The following is a 20,706-nucleotide window of genomic DNA, read 5'->3' as shown; positions in this document are numbered from 1 at the left end:
CATCTAATTTAATTATAAAGGTAGCACCTAAGATTCGAGGGAGACATCCACCTATCTTCTACCATTTATCTGTCATCTACTGAAGGTCCTATGATAGAGGCTATGAAACATTTTGCTACATCAAAATGCTACAGATCCCCAACTCTCAAAAACGTTAAAAGTGGGTAGCACAGTACGGGAACAATTGTGGCTGGGGCGCAGGAGGCCCAGCGCTGCAGGCCCAAAGCAGCAGATCAGATCTCCCTGGCGACGGGACGCTACCCGGGGCGAGGGAGCTGCAGCCCCGCCCCTCCCCCCGGGCGCCCTCGGTCCCAAGCTTGCTTCCTGCGCACGCGTACGCGCGCTGGCCCCGCCCCACTGGCGACGCTGTCGGAGCCATTTCGCCGCCGCCTCCGAGCGAGCTGCGGTGTTTGCCCCGGATCTCTCTGAGGAAGGCCGCGGTCGCGGACGGTCTTAAGAGGGCTGTGTTTTCTGGCACCAGGAAGAGAACGCGGTAGGGAAGAGATGTCCTTGCCACCCGTTGGGGGCGTGGGGCCCCGCGCTCCTGCAGCCGGGCTTTGTTGCGAAGCGCGGGCGGCTGTGGGGGATGGGGGAAGGGGCGAGGCGCCCGCCGGGTTCCCGGATTGCGGGTTGCACGCGGCTTGCCGCACCACGCCTGCGCTGTCCGGGTCCGCTTTGTGGACCCGTCTTTCCCCCAGCGATTGCCAGTCTGGTGTCCGTAGCGTTCAAACCCTTCTTCCTCCTCCGGTCTGCGCGTGGCGGTGGCGCTGTTGCAGCCTATTGAAAGGGGGGAGGGAATCACGGGGTGGTGAGCCCGCCATGATGCCGCCACACACACTTAGGGCCCTCCATTCATTGTGGCAGCAAATACCGGGCGCTGTCCTGCGGGCTGGGTGGTAGAGCCATAAACACGTGGGGCACAGTCCCTACCCCTCCCCCCGCAAGAAGGTTTCTGTCGTAGTGGGAGGCAACGGGGAAAAAAAGCGTCTGCGGGTTTCAGTAAAAAAGATCGAGGAAATGGGAGGTGGTGTCAAGGGAGCTACTTTCATTAGGGTGGTAAGAGAAAGCGTTTCGGAGGAGGTAGACTTTTGAGCTGGTATCTCGGCCCTTAGGTTGAGAATGCGTCAGCTATAAAGATGGGGAGGAAAAGAATCGCAGAGGTAGAAGGAATTAGCGCTTGAGAGCAGAGATTGGGAAGAAACAAAGACGGCCATGTTACTGGGGTATGGTGGGAAGGAATTAAGAATAGATTTTAGGGTGGCCAGAGTGGAAGCAGGAATCTAGAGCTATGAGATCTAAGACGTTGTTGCAGCACTCCAGGTGTGCGGTAGTGATGGCGGGCGACGGAGAGAATCGAATGGATTGCAAACATGTTTTGGAGGCAGAAATTGCGTAGTAGATCAGGAGGCAGACTACCTGGCTTGGAATTCTGGGTCTCCCGGTTAGGGGCTTTGTCTTCTCTGTGGCAAGGTATTCTTTGTCTCTGTTTATTCTTCCCTAAAGGAAGATAATAATAATAGTCTTATCTGTACAATTATCCTAAGGGTTAAGGAAGATAGTTCTTGTAGATGACCCTCTAAGGTTACTGCCTGGCGCATGCTGAGGTCTCTCAACGGATACCTATGGAGGATCTTAAAGGGAGTGTATGACTCCCAAGTTGTGAGAGGAGTAACTTGGTAGATAGCGGTGCCATTTTGGGACATGAAAACACTTGGACCTAGGGAAGGAGGAACAGATTTGGGGAGGAAACTTAAATTCTGATTTGACTGGGACGTCAAGTTAACATATGCACATTAGTGCGCCTGTTGGATGAACTTGATTTTGGAGCTTAAAAGAAAAGACTAAATTTTCAGTGTATATTTGGGCATCATTACAATACAGTTAATATTGACTATAATGGCGTCAGATGAGACTGCTGGGGAGGAAGGAATTTGATAGTGTAGTCCTTCATATTTCATGTTACTCATTCACCGTGAGGGCTTGTTTTTTTAAATTAATTATTCAGGGGTGGAATTTACAGATAGACCTCTTGAGCTTTCCACAGCTTTTCAGTCAATAGGATTTCCCCAGGGTTCGTTTGTGGCTACAGAATAAACAAGTTTATACTAGGGTCCAGTTTTATGACATTAGATTTAGGTGCTAATAAAATGCACTTAACGTTAACAGAAGACAGATGTGTAATGCTAGTAATAGGGTTTCTTCTCGCAGCAAACTAACTTTATTTGCATATTTTCTCTAGATCTAAATTTGGTCCCAGGTACTGTATCTTATTTTTAATTTAGAATCAGATTTTAGACTCACAGGCACGTATCTTTTGCTGTCTTTATAAACTGGACTTAGGGAGAGTGCCAACATGTATGGTATGTTGCACTTCAAGAAAACTTAATGTCCTCAAATTTTAATGAATAACAAGGCCTAAAGGAGAAATTTGGTGTTTAAGTTAATAGATTACTGTTTTCAGATCAAGTACTGAATTCTTGGTGTAATATATAGTGTACAACTTGGAGGATAGTCTGCTAGGAGACATACTTCAGAATGACAGTAAACTGATGTATACACAAACTGATGACCATTTCTTAATATAGTAGTTCGAGTTTGAATTTATGCCTCCACAGTGGGTGACTTGGAAAAGTTACCTAAACTTTCTATGCCCTCCCTGGTTTTCTTCCTCTGTAGAAAGTGTTTAGTATATAATTTTATCTGTCACTGAGGATTAAGTGAGTTAAAATGTAAAACATAGGCCTTTCATCAAATGTTTTTTAGGAAAAGGTCAAAATCACTTGTGGTCACCCAAAAATAACCATTTTGAGGGATATTTCTTTTTCAGACTTGATTTATGCATATATACTTTTATATAGTTCAAATCATGTAGTTTTGTATCCTGCTTTTTCACATAGCATGTCATAGACCTTCCACTTTTGTCGTTAAAAGTTTTGTCATGCAGTTTTAATAGTAGCATGCTAGAATATCCTGTATTTAACCTAGATTTTGAGTTAATTCCAGTTATTGGATATTTCTAATGTTTGCTCTTACAAATAATGCAATTTAATTTCTGTTTTCTTAGGTCTGAAGAAGACTCTTGAATCATGGGTGATGTTAAGAATTTTCTGTATGCCTGGTGTGGCAAAAGGAAGATGACCCCATCCTATGAAATTAGAGCAGTGGGGAACAAAAACAGGCAAAAATTCATGTGTGAGGTACTACAGAATACAGTTTACATTTACGTGAAGTTTTGTTTTTATTTTAGAGAGCACACGCGTAAGCCAGGGAGAGGGACAGAGGGGGAGGTAGGGAGAGAGAGAATCTTTTTTTTTTTTTTTTTAATGTTTATTTCAGAGACAGAGACGGGTGGGGAAGGGGAGAGAGAAAGGGAGACACAATCCAAAGCAGGCTCCGGGCTCTGAGCTGTCAGCACAGAGCCTGACATGGGGCTCAAACCCAGGAATCATGGGAACATGATCTGAGCTGAAGTCAGACGCTTAACTGACTGAGCCACCCAGGCATCCTGAGAGAGTTTTTTTTTTGTTTTGTTTTGTTTTTTTTTTTTTTGGTTTATTTATTTTTGAGACAATGTGAGAGACAGTGCAAGCAGCAGACAGAATCTGAAGTGGGCTCCAGGCTCTGAGCTGTTGGCCCAGAGCCCAGTGTGGGGCTCGAACTCACGAACTGTGAGATCATGACCTGAGCCAAAGTCGGGTGCTTAACCGACTGAGCCACTCAGGTGCCCGCCCCCCGGGAATCTTAAGCAGCTTCCACACTCAGCACAAAGCTGGATGCAGAGCTTGATCCCATGACCCTGGGTTTATGACCTGAACCAAAATCAAAAGTCAGACGCTCAATCAACTGAACCACCCAGGTGCCCCCATTATGTGTTTTTTTTCCGGCTTGTTGTTAAGAGAACATTGTTTTCTGTTTGGGAATGATAATGTGTTGCACATTCTTTATTGTCACTTGCCTGCTATTCTGTTTTATTATAAGTCATTTTCAAGGGAGCATTACTTTTAAAACAATCTGATAGGTAAATTCTAGTGAGAAGATGTGTCTTCCTTAACTTCCACAGTACCAGTAGTGCAGGTTAGAAAAGTCATATCAGCTGTTTGTGGTTTTACTAATTTCTGTAGAAAGTAGAGCAATTCTTGATTGCTTCAGGTCAAATCAGTTAAAATAAATGCAAATGGAGAACTTGTTCTTGGGTTTTAAAAATCAGATTTTAACGTGGAACATTCTGTTACATGAGAAGAGAATATCTGAGCCACATAAATTATAGTTTTTAGATTAGTTTATCACTGGAAAACACAAAGCTTTTTTATAAGTCAGCCTATGAATTCCCTGGATGTTATTTTCAGTGTTTTTATAGAGTATATCTTCAACATTTAACTGTTATCCCTTAATTCATAATTGAATTACGAGTTTTTTAAATCCCAGAATTACCCAGGTCAATCTCTTTTAATACATTTTTTTTTCTGACCATTAAAGGTTCGGGTGGAAGGTTATAATTACACTGGCATGGGCAATTCCACCAATAAAAAAGATGCACAAAGCAATGCTGCCAGAGATTTTGTTAACTATTTGGTTCGGATAAATGAAGTAAAGAGTGAAGAAGTCCCAGCTGTTGGGGTAAGTACTCATGGCCCAGCACTTGAAATGTATGTTACAAGGTCATGCCTTGTATATATTGTACGACTAGATAATTGCCAAATTTTTTATTACTTGCCATATGGAGACATGGGATGATGATTTTTCAGTGTTGTTTTCAAATGTATTAACGTGTTCCTTAGCGAACCTCAGAATCTTGTTCTCTTAGAGCACTTTCCTAAGATTGGGATTTCATTCTCATTATGTACCTGACTTGTGAGTTTGAAAAATTCCTTTAATCTTTGTATTTGTGGTTTTATATATTTCATTCATTCATAAACTAATTTTCAGAGCCTGTTGTGCTTTGTATACTTCTAAAGATAACATTTCAAACAGAATGTAAAAATCAGTAACACTTTAAGACACAGTGTTTACTCCCAGTGGCAGTTCCTTATTACAGCAGAGAGAAAATTTTGTTTCATGCAATGGCATAATCATTCATAATCATTTTGATACCATGATAATTTAAATTATATTATGTAAATATGCAACATAGACTCCTGTCTAGTACTGATTTTAAGAAATAAACTTTATCTAATTAAAAAATGGAAATTTGAATTTTTATATGATCTTAAATTTTAAATCTATATGATCTTAAATCTTACATGATTTAAGATAAATACCTAAGGTAATTTAAATGAAATACTCAGTTTTTATAAAACTTACAGGAATAATATCTACATCAATTTCAACAACTTATTGTCACTGTGTTTATATTTTGTGTTGTTGTAAAGGTTAATATACATGTTTTATTCCCTTTCATTGTTTTGACCCAGAAGTTAGGAGACTTACTTTCTAGTATATTGTACCACTAGATAATTGCAGAATTTTTTATTACATTGGTTGGTCAATCTGCAAAATGAAGGGATTAGAGGAGATTATCTTGAAGATTCTTTCCACCTATGAAAAGAATGTTGCAAATATCTTATAATTTGAAACACTGGCATCTGCTCTATCTGTTATGACCTATTCTGTATCTTTTAACCTCTTCCTCTCAAAGTGTAAGTCTGCTTGTGGTGGATTCTTAATTTTCTTTCTTTCTTTCTTTCTTTCTTTCTTTCTTTCTTTCTTTCTTTCTTTCTTTCCTTTTTAAATGTTTATTTATTTTTGAGAGAGAGGGAGACAGAGGATCTGAAGCAGCCTCCATGCTATCAACAGAGCCCAGTGCGGGGCTCAAACCCATGAACTGCGAGATCACTTAACCCACTGAGCCATCTAGGAACCCCTTAGTTTTCTTTTGTATGAAAATGTTTTTATTTTACAGTCTCTCACATATTTTCACTGAATGTATAATTCTGCAGTACCACTTTCAGCACTTTCAAGTTGCATTGTTTCCTTCCACTGTTTGATGATAAGTCAGTAATAATCAAATCATTTCTCCTTATATGTAATGTGTTATTTTCTTTGTATTTATTTATTTATTTGGTTCCCAGCAGTTTGACTATGATGTCATATATGACTACATATGGTTTTCTTTGTACTTAATCCTGCTTGGAATTTGCTGAGATTCTTAAATCTATAAATTTATCTTTTACCAAACTTGGGGAATCTGGCTATTATTTCTTCAAATTTTTTTTATGCCTCATTTTTTCTCTGCTCCTTTTGGGACTCCTGTGTTAAACTTTTTTTATATTATCCCATAGGTCCCTGAGGCTTTTTCTTTTCTTCCCTTTTTTCTGTTCTTCAGATTCAATGACTTTTAACCGATTATCTTCAAGTTCATGGATTGTTTTCTCTGTCAACTCCATTTTGCTGTTATCAGTCCATTCAGTGAGTTTTTATTTCATACATTGTCTTATTTCTAGAATTATCAGGTGGTTAATTTTTTTTAACAGATTTTATTTCTGTGGTGGCATTTCTTCCTGTTTCTTTGGTGATAGCATGTGTTCATAATATGAATGTAAATTTCCTTTATGTCATTGAGCATAGTTACAATAGCTGCTTTAAAATCTTGACTACAAATTTTAACATCTGGGCCTGGTTGGGCTCTGTTGATTTTATTTTCTCTTGAGATTGGTTCACCTTTTTCATTCTGTATGTCAAGTAATTTTGGATTTATCGTGGGCATTGTGATAATTATGTTGCAGATACTGTAAGTTATATTTTTTTAAATATTATTGATTTTGTTGTTGTGCTGTCAGTTTGGTTGGAACTCAAACTACAAACCCTGTCTTTTGGGTAACTGCTCACATCTATCTCCCTTGAGTTTTCTGATCTTTGGTAGGCAGCTTAGAGTCTGTCCTGCACATGTGTTGTTCAGGGGTTAGCCAGTGTTTTGGGCGAGTTTGTACAAAGAATTCCTTCTTTCCCTTTTAGGATTGTCTCCTCACTTTCTAGCAGTGTTTGTTTCCCCAGGCTCATATTCTCTGATTCTTCAGGCCAGAAAGACTGGGGAGTTTTAGCTGCTTCACATGGTCTTCCTCAGGCTAAAAGCCATAATAAACAGGAATTACAGCCTTTGCTTATCCTTGATTTCTCATTTCAAGTCACCTCCAGAATCTACCAGCTTTTGTTCACTTTTTAACACCTGCATATAATTGTTAGGGTCTTTGGGGTTTGAGGGCGGGGTTTCTTTCCGCCCTTGGATTTCTCGTTATCTGCAGGAAGGTCAGTCTAGTCTATGCATTTGCCACTTTCTCCCTGACTTCCTCTTTTCCAGCTACGCTGGCTTTCTTGCCATTCCTCAATCTTCCAGCACCTTTCTACCTCAAGACTTTTGTGTTTCTTATTCTCTTTCATTGTTTCATTTTTCTCAATAGCACTTAACTAATTTCAACCCATTGTTTGTCAGCTGAAGGCGATGTTGTCCCCTAGGGATATTTGGCAATGTGTGGAGTCATTTTAGTTGTTACAACTGGAAGGGGGTGTCAGCAATACTGACATATAGTAAATAGAGGCCAGGGATGCTACCAAACATCCTACAATACACAAGATAGCCTCCTACAACAAAGAATTTCCAGCATAAAATGTCAGTTGTACATAGTATAAGAAATTCTCTTCTAACCTAATTTTCCCCAGACCTTCATATGAGAACAAAAGGTCATACGAGCAGGATTTTTATCTGCTTTTTAGTTCATTACTGTGTCTGTAGCATTAGAATGGTTCTGGTCTGTACAGCAGGCACTTGAAGTTTTTTGATTGAATGAATGAATGATCAATGGGTGAATTTGAAAAAAGGTCATACAACAAGCCCAATTTCTACTTCTAGCTACCATCTTTATCTCACCTCTTCATCCTTGCCAAATCCTGTTCATGTCACTTCATCTAGCATTTGCCCTTTCATTGCACAAATTGCTCTTGCCAAAAGTGGCCTGTTTCTAAATGCAAAGGATATTTTTAAATTTTGAAGGAGGGGGAGAAATTTCAAATGTGTAGAGAAGTAAGAATAATATTACAAATCCACGTTGTCAAAATCCAATTGCAGTATTTCTCAAAAGGGCTTCTCTACTTTCAGATTATTTTAAAGCAAATTCCAGACATCCTATATTTTATCTGTTACTATTTCACTTTGTATCTCTAAAAGATAATCCTCTTAAAAACATAATAATTCCATCATTGTACCTTAAAATATTTGTTTATTTTTTTATTTATTTTCTATTTTCGGGAGAGAAAAACCTGTTTAGGGTAGAAGGGCGAAGTGGGGAGAGAGAATCCTGAGCAGGCTCCACGCTCTGTGAGGAGCCTGGTGCAAGGCTCCATCCCAGGACCCTGGGATCATGATCTGATCAAAATCAAGAGTCAGACACTTAACTGACTGAGACACCCAGGCACCCCCAAACCTAAAAAATTTTAAGAATTGTTTCTTAATGTCCTCAGACATCCAGTTATATTCAGATTTTCTTGATTGTTTCATAAATCCATTTTTTACAGTTTGTTTAAATCATGCTCCTAATGATGTCCTTATACAGCAAGTGATTGATACTTCTTTTAATCAGTAAATTCTCTCACCCTCTTTCTTACTTTTCTTTGCAATTTGTTGAAGAAAGCACATCATTTATTCTTTAGTCTCATAAAACATTTCTCTGCCCCTCTGTTTCCCATAATTGGTAGTTAGATCTAGAGACTTGATTAGACTGAGACTTGATTAGAGTGAAAGAGCAAGAACAAGAAAACTCCAAAAGTAATATTCTACACTTCTATCAGGAGGAGGTACATAATTGTGATATTAGCAGGGGTGAATTATAGCTGCGTAGATTTATTATTTCATTATCAATTTCCTTTGATTTTTAGCTGGAATACTTACATAAAAGGAAATTTCTCATCAATAATCACACCAAGTTAGAATTTAGACAGGGAAATGAGATAAATGTTTGATTCTTTTCCTTTATTTAAAAATATTTTGTAAATTTCTGTTAAGTCCTTCTGTTCTAACAAGTCATTTATTTAAATCCAATGTTTCCTTACTGATTTCTGTCTGGATGATTATCCACTGATGTAACTGGGGTATTAAAGTTCCTTACTATAATTGTAGTATTAACTCTTTTTGTCTTACATCTGTTAATACTTGCTTTATATATTTTGGTGCTTCTACGTTGGGTGCCGAAATATTTATAAATACTATATCCTCTTGCTGGATTGACTCTTTTATCATTTTGTAACACGCTTCTTTGTCTCTTATTACACTCTGTTTCAAAGTCTATTTTGTCAGTTTGATACCCCAGACAAATGAAAATGTTTGTTTCCAGTGCATGGGATATCTTTTTCTGCCCTTCACTTTCATTCTGTGTGTGTACTTAATCTAAAGTGTATCTCTTGGATCACTTCTGACCTTCCTCTAGCTGCCATCTTGCTTCTCCCCCGTGTGTGCCCCTAATCTCAGCTTATTCCCTGGAGACCCTCTGAGCACCAACCCTAGTCCCCCCACCGTGGTCCCATTTCTGCTCCAGCAAGATGAAAGAAGCTGTCATGAACCAGGAGAAACTCACCAGACTGCAAGCACAAGTGCACATTAGTGGGAAAGGAACTGCTTATCGAAAGAAAGTGGTTCATAGAACGTCTCCAGTAGATGATAAAAATACTTCAGTACTCCTTAAAGAAGTTAGGGGTAAACAACATCTCTGTTATTGAAGAAGTGAATATGTTCACAAACCAATGAACAGTCATTCATTTTAACAACCCTGAAGTTTAGGCATCCTTGGCAGTGAACACTGACCATTACAGGCCACGCTGAGACAAACTAGCTGACAAAAAATAAAGTTCCTTGCCTAGTCAAAAATTAAATAAAAATAACATAACACAAAATATTGTATCTCTTATAGACAACTATAAACAGTTCGTGCTCTTATATCCATTCAGCCACTCTTTTTTGATTGGAGAATTTAGTCCATTTACATTGAAAGTAATTATGGATAGGTGTGTGTTTATTGCCATTCTGTTAATTGTTTTCTAGCTGTTTCTCTAGTTTCTGTTCCTTCTCTTACTCTTTGTGGTTTGAAGATTTTCTTTAATGGTATGCTCCTATTCCTTTCTCTTTATCCTCTATTTCACATTTTTGCTTTGATCACCTTTATGCTTACATGTAACAACACATACCTACAATCTGTCTTAAGTCAGTAATTTAAGTTCTAAAGCTCAACATTTTTACTCCCTTCACCACATTTTAGATTTTTAAAAAAAAATTTTTTGTGTTTATTCATTTTTGAGAGACAGGACAGAGTGTGAGTGGGGGAGGGGCAGAGAGAGAGGGAGACAGAATCTGAAGCAGGCTCCAGGCTCTGAGCTGTCAGCACAGCCCAACGTGGGCCTCGAACCCACGAACTGTGAGATTATGACCTGAGCTGAAGTTGAAACTCAACTGACTGAGCCACCCAGGCGCCCTGCACATTTCATATTTTTGATGATAACATTTTATATCTCTTTATTTTGTGTATCATTTAACCAATTGTAATTATAGTTATTTTTACTACTTTTGTCGATAACCATCTTACTGGCTTTACGTATAAAAGATATTTATTCTTTCATAATTTGTTCTTACCAATAAGTGCCCTTTCTTTACAGCTTAAAGAAGTCCCTTTAACATTTCTTGTAAGGCCGGTTTAGTGGTCATGAACACTTCAAGCTTTTGTTTTCCTGGGAAACAATTTCTCTCTCCTTTAATTCTGAATGATGACTTTGGCAGGTAGTGTATTTTTGGTTGGAATTTTTTTTCCCCCCCAGCACTTTGAATATATCTTTGTCTTTCTCCAGGTTAGGAACATTTTCAACCATTATTTTTTCAAATAAGATTTCTGCCCCTTTCTCTCTCTCTCCTTGAAGCCCAATGATACAGCTCTTAGTCCATTTCATGTTTTCCTGAAGTCCCTTAGGCTATCTTTACATTTTTTCACTTTTTTTTCCTTTTTGCTGCTCTCATTGGGTGAATTCCACTGCCTTGGTTTTGAGTTCACTGATTCTTTCTTCTTTTTCATCTGGTCTGCTGTTAAACACCTCTCCTGTATTTTTCAGTTCAGTTATTGTATTTCTTAGTTCCGTGACTTACCTAATTCGTACTTTCATTTTCCATCTCTTAGTTGAAGTTTTGTGTTCATTCCTCTCCCTAGTTTGAAGAGTGTTTTTATAACCATTATTTTAAAGATTTTATCAGGTAAATTACATAGTTCCATTTCATTAAGGTTTCATCTTGTTCTTTTGGCAGGTATTACTGTTTCTTCATTTTGCCTCACTATGTTGGTTCCTATACAATAGATGAAACAACTTCTCCCAAGTCTTGAAGGAGTGGCCTTGTGTAGGAGATGAACTTTTTCATTCAGCCCTGCCCCAGCTCTTGGTTGTTTCTCAAACCTCTGTGCTTGACCAAGCAGCCTGTTATATTTTTAATAGCTCCTAGTAGTTAGGATATGCTGAGACCTCTCAGTGTCCAGAGGGTAGGATCTCAGCACCTAGATTCGCAGACTAGAAGCCAGACCCTTGGGCAGCAGCTTCTAAAAGTAATGCAGATATGTATAGTTCTGAGGTGCCCAAAAGCATAAGCCCTGCTGACCACCAGGGCCAGATAATCTGGAGGTGTTCCCTGGGCTGCATTTGCAAATTTGGGGGCTTCAGTCAAGTGTATAGTCTCCTTTCTGGGAGATACCAACAAGCTGAAGCAAGAAGAGGGAGAGCACGAAGATGGCTTCCATAGCATACATTCCTTCAGAGCAGCTCCATAGCCAGTGAGTGCCCAACCTGAAGCCTGCCCCTCTGTCTGGAGCTTCAGGACAAGCAAAGTGACCTTCACAGAAAGACGGGGGGTGTGCCTTAGTCCACTGTCTGTACAGTGCCTTGAGGATTGTAACCTGCCCAGAACCGCTGCTCTGATTGACACCCTCCTAGGGGACCCCAAGAATGCAAAGCTCCTCTGGTCACCAGAGCAGGGCAATCAGAAGGCATCCCTGGGTGTTAGCTGCAAAAAGCGCTCAATGTAAAGCTTCCCTTCAGTAGACACTGGCATTCTAGAACACAACAGAACATAAAGATAGCACCTTCTCTCAGAAGTCTCTGGAAAGGATTACAGTTAGCCCCTTTCATTTCTAATGAAAGAGATGCTTCTTTTATTAGAAGCCTCTTCCTTGGGCCACAGTCATGATTAGCTAGTAGGCCTCCTTTACAGACAGACTCAGCTCCTGGGTCTGTTGCCTCTTTTTGTGGTATGGGTGCAGTAGCTGTTCAAGAATTGTCTCCAGCAAGCTTATCTAGTCATTATGTTGTATACCTGAAACTAATACAACATTGTGTGTCAACTCTACTCAAAAAAAATTAGAACTTTTTCTATGGGTTACAGACTTGTGAGACGCAGGAGCATAAGCTGCACGGGGCACCTGAGTGAGTCAGGCAAAGTCGAGGTGTCCTCTGGCAGCAGTCATGAAATTTGGGGCCACAGGTTTTTGAGCTCCTTTCTGGGTAATGCTCATTATTACAGTCGTATGTGACCAGGAACACAAGCTTCCCTGGCCTCCAGAGCCAGGTGATCAAGAGGCATCCCCTGTGCAGCAGCAACAAAAATTAAGGCACCAGGCACGTGTAAAGGTTCTTTTCTGGGAGGTACTGGTGTTCTGAAGCATGCAAAGACAGCACCCACTGGTCTCCATTCCTGGGTACAGCTTTCTAGATGTGTGTGTTAAATTAGATACCTGCCCCTCGGGCCAAGGTTTTAATATAAGCAAGTGCCTTGCCTCCTTTCACTTTAACTCGGTGCAATTGGCTACTTCTGAGTTGAGCCTTGGGGCAGGTGAGTCCAAGCACACAAGCCCTTTAAGAGGCATTTTACAGATTGCTACCATCTTGTGGGTCTTGGAATGTGAGATCTGTCAGGGTTTGTCTTTTTGTTTGTTTAGAGAAAGCACGAGCAGGGGAGAGGGGTGTGGGTGGGGGAGAGAGAATCCTAATGCACATTTGGGCTGCTACCATAATTTGGCTATTGTAAATAATCCTGTGGTAAACAGAAGGGTACATATATTCTCTCAAATTAGTGTTTTCGAATTCTTTGGGTAAATACCTTGTACAATTACTGGATCACTAGTTGATATTTTTAATTTTTTGAGGAACCTCCATACAGGTCTTCCACAATGGCTACACCAGTTTGCATTCCTACAAACAGTGCAGGAGGGTAATCCTTTTTCTCCACATCCTCAACAACACTTGTTGTTTGTAGTGTTTTTGATTTTAGCCATTCTGATAGGTCCAAGGTGATATCTTATGGTTTTGATTTGTATTTCCTTGATGATGAGTGACGTTGAGCATCTTTTCATATGTCTGTTGGCCCTCTGGATGTCTTTAGAGAAATGTGTGTTCATGTCTTCTACCCATTTTTTAATTGGATTATTTATTTTTTGGGTGTTGAGTTGTAGCAGTTCTTTATATATTTTGGATACTAACCTTTATTGGGTATGTCATTTGCAAATATCTTCTCGCATTCCCTTGGTTGTCTTGTAGTTTGTTTCCTTTGCTGTGCAGAAGCTTTTTGTTTTTATTTATTTACTTAATTTTTAATTTGTTAAAAGTTGTTTTCGTTTTTGTTTTTTTTAGTTTATTTATTTATATTGAGAGAGTGTATGCCCGCAAGGTGGGGAGGGGCCAAGAGAGAGGGAGAGATCCCAGGCAGGCTCTGCACTGTCAGTGCCAAGCCCAATGCAGGGGTCAAAACTCACAAGCCGTGAGATCATGACCTGAGGTGAAGTCAGATTTCTTGACTGACTGAGCCACGGAGGCACCCCCAGAAGTTTTTTGTTCGGTTAGTTTATTTTTTTGAGGGGGGGGAGAGAGGGAGAGAGAGAATCCCAAGCAGCAACCCATCAACTTAATACAGACTGATATATGTGGAAGGTATCATATACAATCTAATGGCAACCACAAATTAAAACTACTAACAGATGTGCAAAGAATAAAGAGAAAACAATCCAAGTATATCACAGAAGTAACCCAGCAAACCATGAAAGAGAGAAAAACTACAAAAACAAGTTAAAAACCTATTCTTTACGCCTCTCCAACCCCCACATTTTATGTATATAGTGTCCTATTTTACATCCTTTTATTTTGTGAATCCCTTGACTGACTTTTTATAGAAATACTTATTTTTACTGGTTCTCTGTTTCCTACTTTTCATACTTAACGGTCTTTTCCTTTCCACTCTTTACAGTTCTCTTTGGTATTTCTTGTAGGGTTGGCTTAGTCATCTTGAACTCCTTTAGTTTTTATTTGTCTGAGGAGCTCTTTCTCTGTCCTTCTGTTCCAAATGATAGACTTCCTTGGTAGAATATTCTTGGCTGTAAATTTTTTCCCTTTCAGCACTTTGAATATATCATGCCAGTCCCTTCAAACTGCCAAAAATTCTGCTGGAAAATCCACTAATAGCCTCATGGGTTTTCTTTTGTATATGTACCTGTTTTCTTTTCTCTTGTTGCTTTTAATTTTTTTTTTCCTTTATCTCTACTTTTTGCCATTTTGATGGTTATGTCTTGGTGTGGACTTCCTTTGGTTGATTTTTGTTGGGGATCTCTGTGTCTCCCGGGTCTAGATATCTGTTTCCTTCCCCAGATTAGGGAAGTTTTTAGCTATTATTTCTTCAAATAAATTTCCTACCCTCCTTTCTCACTCTTCTTCTGGGATCCCTGTACTATGTATGTTATTGTGCGTGATGGAATCACTTGAGTTCCCTGAGTCTGTTCTCATTTTGCATAATTCTTTTTTTCTCTCATTTGTTCAGCTTGATTACTTTCCATTCCTCCATTTTCTGCTTAATTTTTTCCTCTACTTCCAGCCTGCCATTTATTCCATCTTCATCTCTGGTTCTATTTTATGTTTTCAGGCTCTTTCTTAAGGGTCTCACTGATGTCCTCAACTCTTTTCTCAAGTCCAGAGAATATCTTTATGATCATTATCAGGCATGTTACTTATACCTGTTTTGCTTAGGTCTCTTGCCGTGGTTTGTTCTTTCATTTGTGACATGTTCTTCTGTCTCATTTTGCCTAATTCTCTGTGTCTGTTTCTCTGTGTTAGGCAAGTCACATATGTCTCTTGATCTTGAAAGTAGTGAACAGGATGTGTACTTTTAACAAGGAGACACTGGTCATCCTCCATAGGGGACTCAAAACTGTCACAGACTGAGCTGGCCAGGGCCACTCCACAAAGTGTGGAGACAGGTGGTTAATACCCTCTTTCCCTCTACCTTCATCTTCATTGATCAAGAAATTTAAAGATTTAAAAAAAATCCTTCCTATTCGGTTCAGGCTGCTGTAACAAAGTACCATAGACTGGGTGGCTTATAAACAACAGGAACATATTTCTCACACTTCTGAAAGTTGGGAAGTGTAAGTCTTAGGTTCTGGCTGATTCAGTGTCTGGTGAGGCTCTCCTCTCACTATATCCTCACGTGGCAGAAAAAGCAAGAGAGCTCTCTCGTTTTCAATAAGGCACCAATCTCTTTCATGTGGGCCCCTCCCCTAAGACCTAATCACCTTCCAAAGGGCCTGCTTCCTAATATCACATTGGAGGTTAAATTTCAAAATACTAATTTTGGGGAGATAGAAGCATTCCATTTGTAACACTCTTCGTCACTGCAAAACAGGAAGTTATCCCACCCATACACCTCAAGTCTTGAGGAAGAGATTTTTTTTTTAAGTTTACATAGATACAGAATGAGGTAGAACAGCATTTTGGACATGGAGTGGGCAAGGTGGTGGAAAGAAAGACAAATCAGCACCAGTGTTGCCCACTGTTTTTCTTTTCCTGGAACTTGGCTGTTAGAGCTGTCCCTAGAATAAACTGTACTGTGCCTTCACAGCCCTAACCTTGGAAGAACACTGTGCCTCAAACTATGTGCTATCTTTATAAAATAAAGAAGTCTTCCAATTAGAAAGATTGAAAGTAAAGACCAGAGTAAAACTATACTAGGTAAATGCTTACTTACTATTAAAAATGCTTATGTGTATATTGGCAAAACTAAAATGGTAATGTGAGAAAGTAGCAAAGGGACCAAAACAATCCTAAACATTAGGAAATTTAAACACTTGGTTTTAAATGAAAATTGAAAATTACAGGCTGTTTAACAGTGTCAGAACTCTGGAAGGCCAGAGGAATTGTCATTTACTCAAAGAAACATCAAATACTTGTATTATTGCATAAGAAATAGTTTTTTTTTTAATGAGTAAACTAGTGATTTTTCAGCTCAGGAAAATAGAACAGACTTAGAGTAAGAAGAAATTAATAAAGATAAAATCAGAAATTTTGTAGAATTAGAAGTAAAAGTGATGAGTAAAAATTTTAAATAACCCTTTCAAAAGATAAATAATCCATCCCAAGGTTAATTAAGACAATAGTAAATAGATTCATATTCCTTTATCAAAAAACCACGTGCTTAGGTGGGTTTGAGAATTCAAACTTCATATTTTAGAAAAGTAGTATGGTGTACATACCATATCTTACATGACACCTCCAGTACATCTGAAGCAAAACCCTGTAGTCGAGCTTTCTAGCTACATCACATTGAGTTTTTTGAGAGAAAAATGCTAACTACTCAGTGGTTGAGTTAGTGGAGGTTTAAAAAAAAGCATTTGAGGGGCGCCTGGGTGGCTCAGTGGGTTAAGCATCCGACTTCGGCTCAGGTCATCATCTCGCGGTTCGTGAGTTCAAGCCCCGCGTTGGGCTCTGTGCTGATAGCTCAGAGCCTGGAGCCTGTTTCGGATTCTGTGTCTCCCTCTCTCTCTGACCCTCCCCCGTTCATGCTCTGTCTCTCTCTGTCTCAAAAATAAATAAATGTTAAAAAAAAATTTTTTTTTTGAAATAAAAAAAGCATTTGATAAAATAAAATGCTTATTACAAATAAAGTACTAAGGAAATGAAGTAGAAAAATACTTCTTGGCATGTTGAAAAGTGTCCTCTAAAAATAATAGTAGGGGTAGCTGGCTGGCTCAGACAGTGAAGCATGCAACTCTTAATCTCAGGATTGTGAGTTTGAGCCCCACGATGGTGTAGAGATTACTTAAAAATAAAATCTTTAGGGGCATCTGGGTGGCTCAGGTCGGTTAAGCATCTGACTCTGGCTCAGGTCATGATCTTATGAGTGCTGACAGCTCAGAGCCTGGAGCCTGCTTTCAGAGTCTCTTTACCCTACTCAATGCCCCTCCCCCACTCACAGTCCTCTGTCTCTCAAAAATGAATAAATGTTAAAACAATTAAAAATAAGTAAAATCTTTAAACAATAGTAAAAATAATAGTAAATACTAAAAACAGGTATAAAAACATGGAGCAGCGCTGCTGAAAATGTTTGTTATGGTGGTAAGTATAAAAGAGTGCACAATTAGAAATGCTAATAGAGTGACAGCAGTTTTACATTTGTTGACTATAATAATTAGAGAACTTGGGCTTTGTATTTTGTATGTCTGATTTATATTTGTAGCAGTTCATTTTCATTGTATTTACAAAAATTTTACTCCCAGTGGATTAGGGGGAAAAACTCAAAACCAGGTCTTCTTTGCAGATAGTTGTAAAGTTAAGACAAGACCCAACGTGTCCACTACCACTGCCATTACTCTCAATGTGACAGATTTTTACTGAAGGATAGTGTTAAGTCTTAAAGAGATTTTACCATACTTGCAGTCTAATGATTCAGCCTAATGGCAGAAGACACAAGACTTCTGAGTTAGAGACAAAGGATGTTTACTACTCATGGGATAGCAGGCAGCATGAGCTTCATGTTTGTATTGCCCCCCCCCCCCCCCGCCATATCCTTAAATCTTTTGGGGACAATGTGGAGCAGGTCCAGGTAGATCCTGAGGGCACAGTTAATTGGTATTACACTTGAGGTACTTGGAGTTTAGGAAACTGTCGGTCTTAAAAAAAAAAAAAAAAAAAAAAAGCTGCTGGCAAAATTGCAACCCTATCTTTTTTACTATCCTCATTAGGAAATAAATCTGCTCCCTACCCTGGAGTAAGATCTTACCTCTGCCTTCCAAGGTTATTATTTGCTATTCAAACCGCCTTGAAAAGATGTTTAAACAAGACTTGGAGAGCCACAGATATTCATGGAGAATTGTCTTAACAGATAGAAGACTTGATGAAATATAGAGCCATACCGTGTTTCTGGGTGGGAGGTTGCATTATCATGTCAATCAGTTCCTTGTTAGGAAGGCCATTCTCCTTGAGTAAATTGTATAAATTTAACATTATTTGATGAATTAGATTTAAAAAGTTAATTAGGGGTGCGCCTGGGTGGCTCAGTTGGTTGAGCGTCCGACTTTGGCTCAGGTCATGATCTCGCGGTTTGTGGGTTTGAGCCCCATGTTGGGCTCTGTGCTGACAGCTCAGAGCCTGGAGACTGCTTCAGATTCTCTCTCTGCCCTTCCCCTGTTCACATTCTGTCTCCTCTCTCTCAAGAATAAATAAACATTAAAAAAAAACATAAAAAAATAAATAAACATTAATTAGGAAAAATAATTGCTGAAAAATAGCCAAGAAGAATTTGAAAGTATACCAGCTGATCCTACCACATATTAATGAAGACTTTTAACTATTGTAAGATTACAGTAATTATATTTACATAATACTATTTCTAAATTAAAAAATATATAAAATAATGCAGAACAGGTTTTGGACAGGAGAGGCCATTTTATGGAGGCTAGCACAAGAAGAAACTAGATTTGATCAAGAAACAAAAACAAAATAACCTTTTTGGACAGTAAGCAGTAGTAACAAAATTAAAAAAGGAAAAGGACAGTAAAACTTACTTGCAACTTGTATGACAAGGAATTAATAGCACTGAAATGTTAAATTCTTAGAAATTAATGAGAACAATGGATATCCAGATAGAATAATAGGCAAAGGAAATGTAAATTAAAATAGGCTGTTATAGGGGCGCCTGGGTGGCGCAGTCGGTTGAGCGTCCGACTTCAGCCAGGTCACGATCTCGCGGTCCGTGAGTTCGAGCCCCGCGTCGGGCTCTGGGCTGATGGCTCGGAGCCTGGAGCCTGTTTCCGATTCTGTGTCTCCCTCTCTCTCTGCCCCTCCCCCGTTCATGCTCTGTCTCTCTCTGTCCCAAAAATAAATAAAAAACGTTGAAAAAATTTTTTTTAAATAGGCTGTTATAACAAAAAACTGAGCTAATATTGGTACAGGTATAAAACACTTGCTATAATTTCCAGAATTGAAGATGTAGAGAAATAGATTGTCGTATATATAGTGCTTGTGCACATATAGAATTGCAGTTTTTCTGTAATGCACCATGGTGCTTTTTAAAACATTGATGCCTTTTAGATTTAAAAAAAAATTATTTTTAAGTAATCCCTACACAACATGGGGCTTGAACCCACAACCCTGAGATCAAGAGTCTACGCTCCACCAACTGAGCCAGCCAGGCACCCCAGGTGTTGATGCCTTTTAACCCAGGAATTTCACTTTTTTTAAATGTTTATTTATATTAGACAGCAAGGGAGGGGCAGAGAGAGACTGATACAGAATCCAAAGCAGGCTCCAGGTTCTGAGCTGTCAGCACAGAGCCCAATGTGGGGCTTGAACACATGAGCCATGAGATCATGACTTGAGCTGAAGTTGAGGTTTAACTGACTGAGCCACCTAGGCACTCTCCAGGCATTTCACTTAAGTGAATCTTTCCTGAAAGAAGCCAAAGTACAAAGAGTCTGTGCAGTGTTGTTCTATAATTTAAGATTGGCTACAAGCTAAATGTTCATCAACGTGGTATTGCCTAAGTTATGCGTACTACTTCCATCCATTGGAGTAGTAAGTCATTAAAATTCATGTAGATTAATATTTAAAGAAGTAAAAGATATATCTAAAATATTTTACATTTTATATACAATGTATATAAGACAACTGGAAGTCTTTTCTACCCATACTCTTGGTTGTCTCCTCGGTTTCATCTCTCTCTTCAAGTCACTTAGGAGTATGACTTTCCTAGTTCACTTCATTTAAATAGTGGTCTCGCATAGTGTCCCTTTTATTTACTGCGTAATTTTTCTTGGCAGTATTGTATTGTCCTTGACCTATTATGTGTTGTTTAGCTTTGTAAGAATGTAGAATTATAATACAGCTATTTGAATATAGCTCTGTAAATACAGGACAGCTGTCTCCTTTGTTCATTTTTTCCTCAGTACCCAGAACTACATAGAAAGGGTCCTGACAGATGCTTCCTGAATGTGGAATGTATTTATAAAACTACTGAGTGGAAAAAGATTAACTATATACCATAAACTAATTGGACTTTTTTGGGAAAAACTGTTATTTGTTTACATATAAAATCTCCAGCTGGAGAATTACGAATAATTTTTACTACCCTTTTTTCTGCCTCAAGTGAGAACATAATAGTTTTTTAATCACTGAAAACAAAGATATTAATATTATGGAGATACGAAGGGGTGACGTGTGGACTTCCTTTGTGTGAAAGAATTTACTAGTCCCTGTGAGGGTGAAATTACTGACACCACCTTGTCTCTTCCTCTTGCAGGTAGCACCTCCCCCACCTCCACTTACTGATACACCTGATGCCACAGCAAATGCGGGTGAAAGTTTACCAGCAACCATGGGAGGACCTCTTCCTCCCCATTTGGCTCTTAAGGCAGGTAAGGGACTGGAAAGTGCATGGAT

The 20,706-nt window shown here is 39.1% G+C and overlaps 1 protein-coding gene across 1 annotated transcript in view; it reads left to right on the top strand.

Moving 5' to 3' along the window:
* The first annotated feature begins 354 nt into the window (after window positions 1–354).
* DHX9 (DExH-box helicase 9) overlaps window positions 355–20,706 on the top strand; it is a 51,996-nt gene continuing 31,644 nt past the window's right edge. Inside the window, exons 1-4 of the mRNA XM_060643754.3 lie at window positions 355–493; window positions 3,065–3,197; window positions 4,477–4,617; window positions 20,567–20,681. Coding sequence (XP_060499737.2) covers window positions 3,087–3,197; window positions 4,477–4,617; window positions 20,567–20,681 — 367 coding nt within the window. The 5' untranslated portion in view covers window positions 355–493; window positions 3,065–3,086. The remainder of the gene's footprint in view (window positions 494–3,064; window positions 3,198–4,476; window positions 4,618–20,566; window positions 20,682–20,706) is intronic.

This window comes from Panthera onca, chromosome F1 (assembly GCF_046562875.1).
Source record: "Panthera onca isolate mPanOnc1 chromosome F1, mPanOnc1 haplotype 2, whole genome shotgun sequence".
In the NCBI taxonomy this organism is placed as follows: domain Eukaryota; kingdom Metazoa; phylum Chordata; class Mammalia; order Carnivora; family Felidae; genus Panthera; species Panthera onca.
This window is presented reverse-complemented; position numbering and strand designations above follow the sequence as displayed.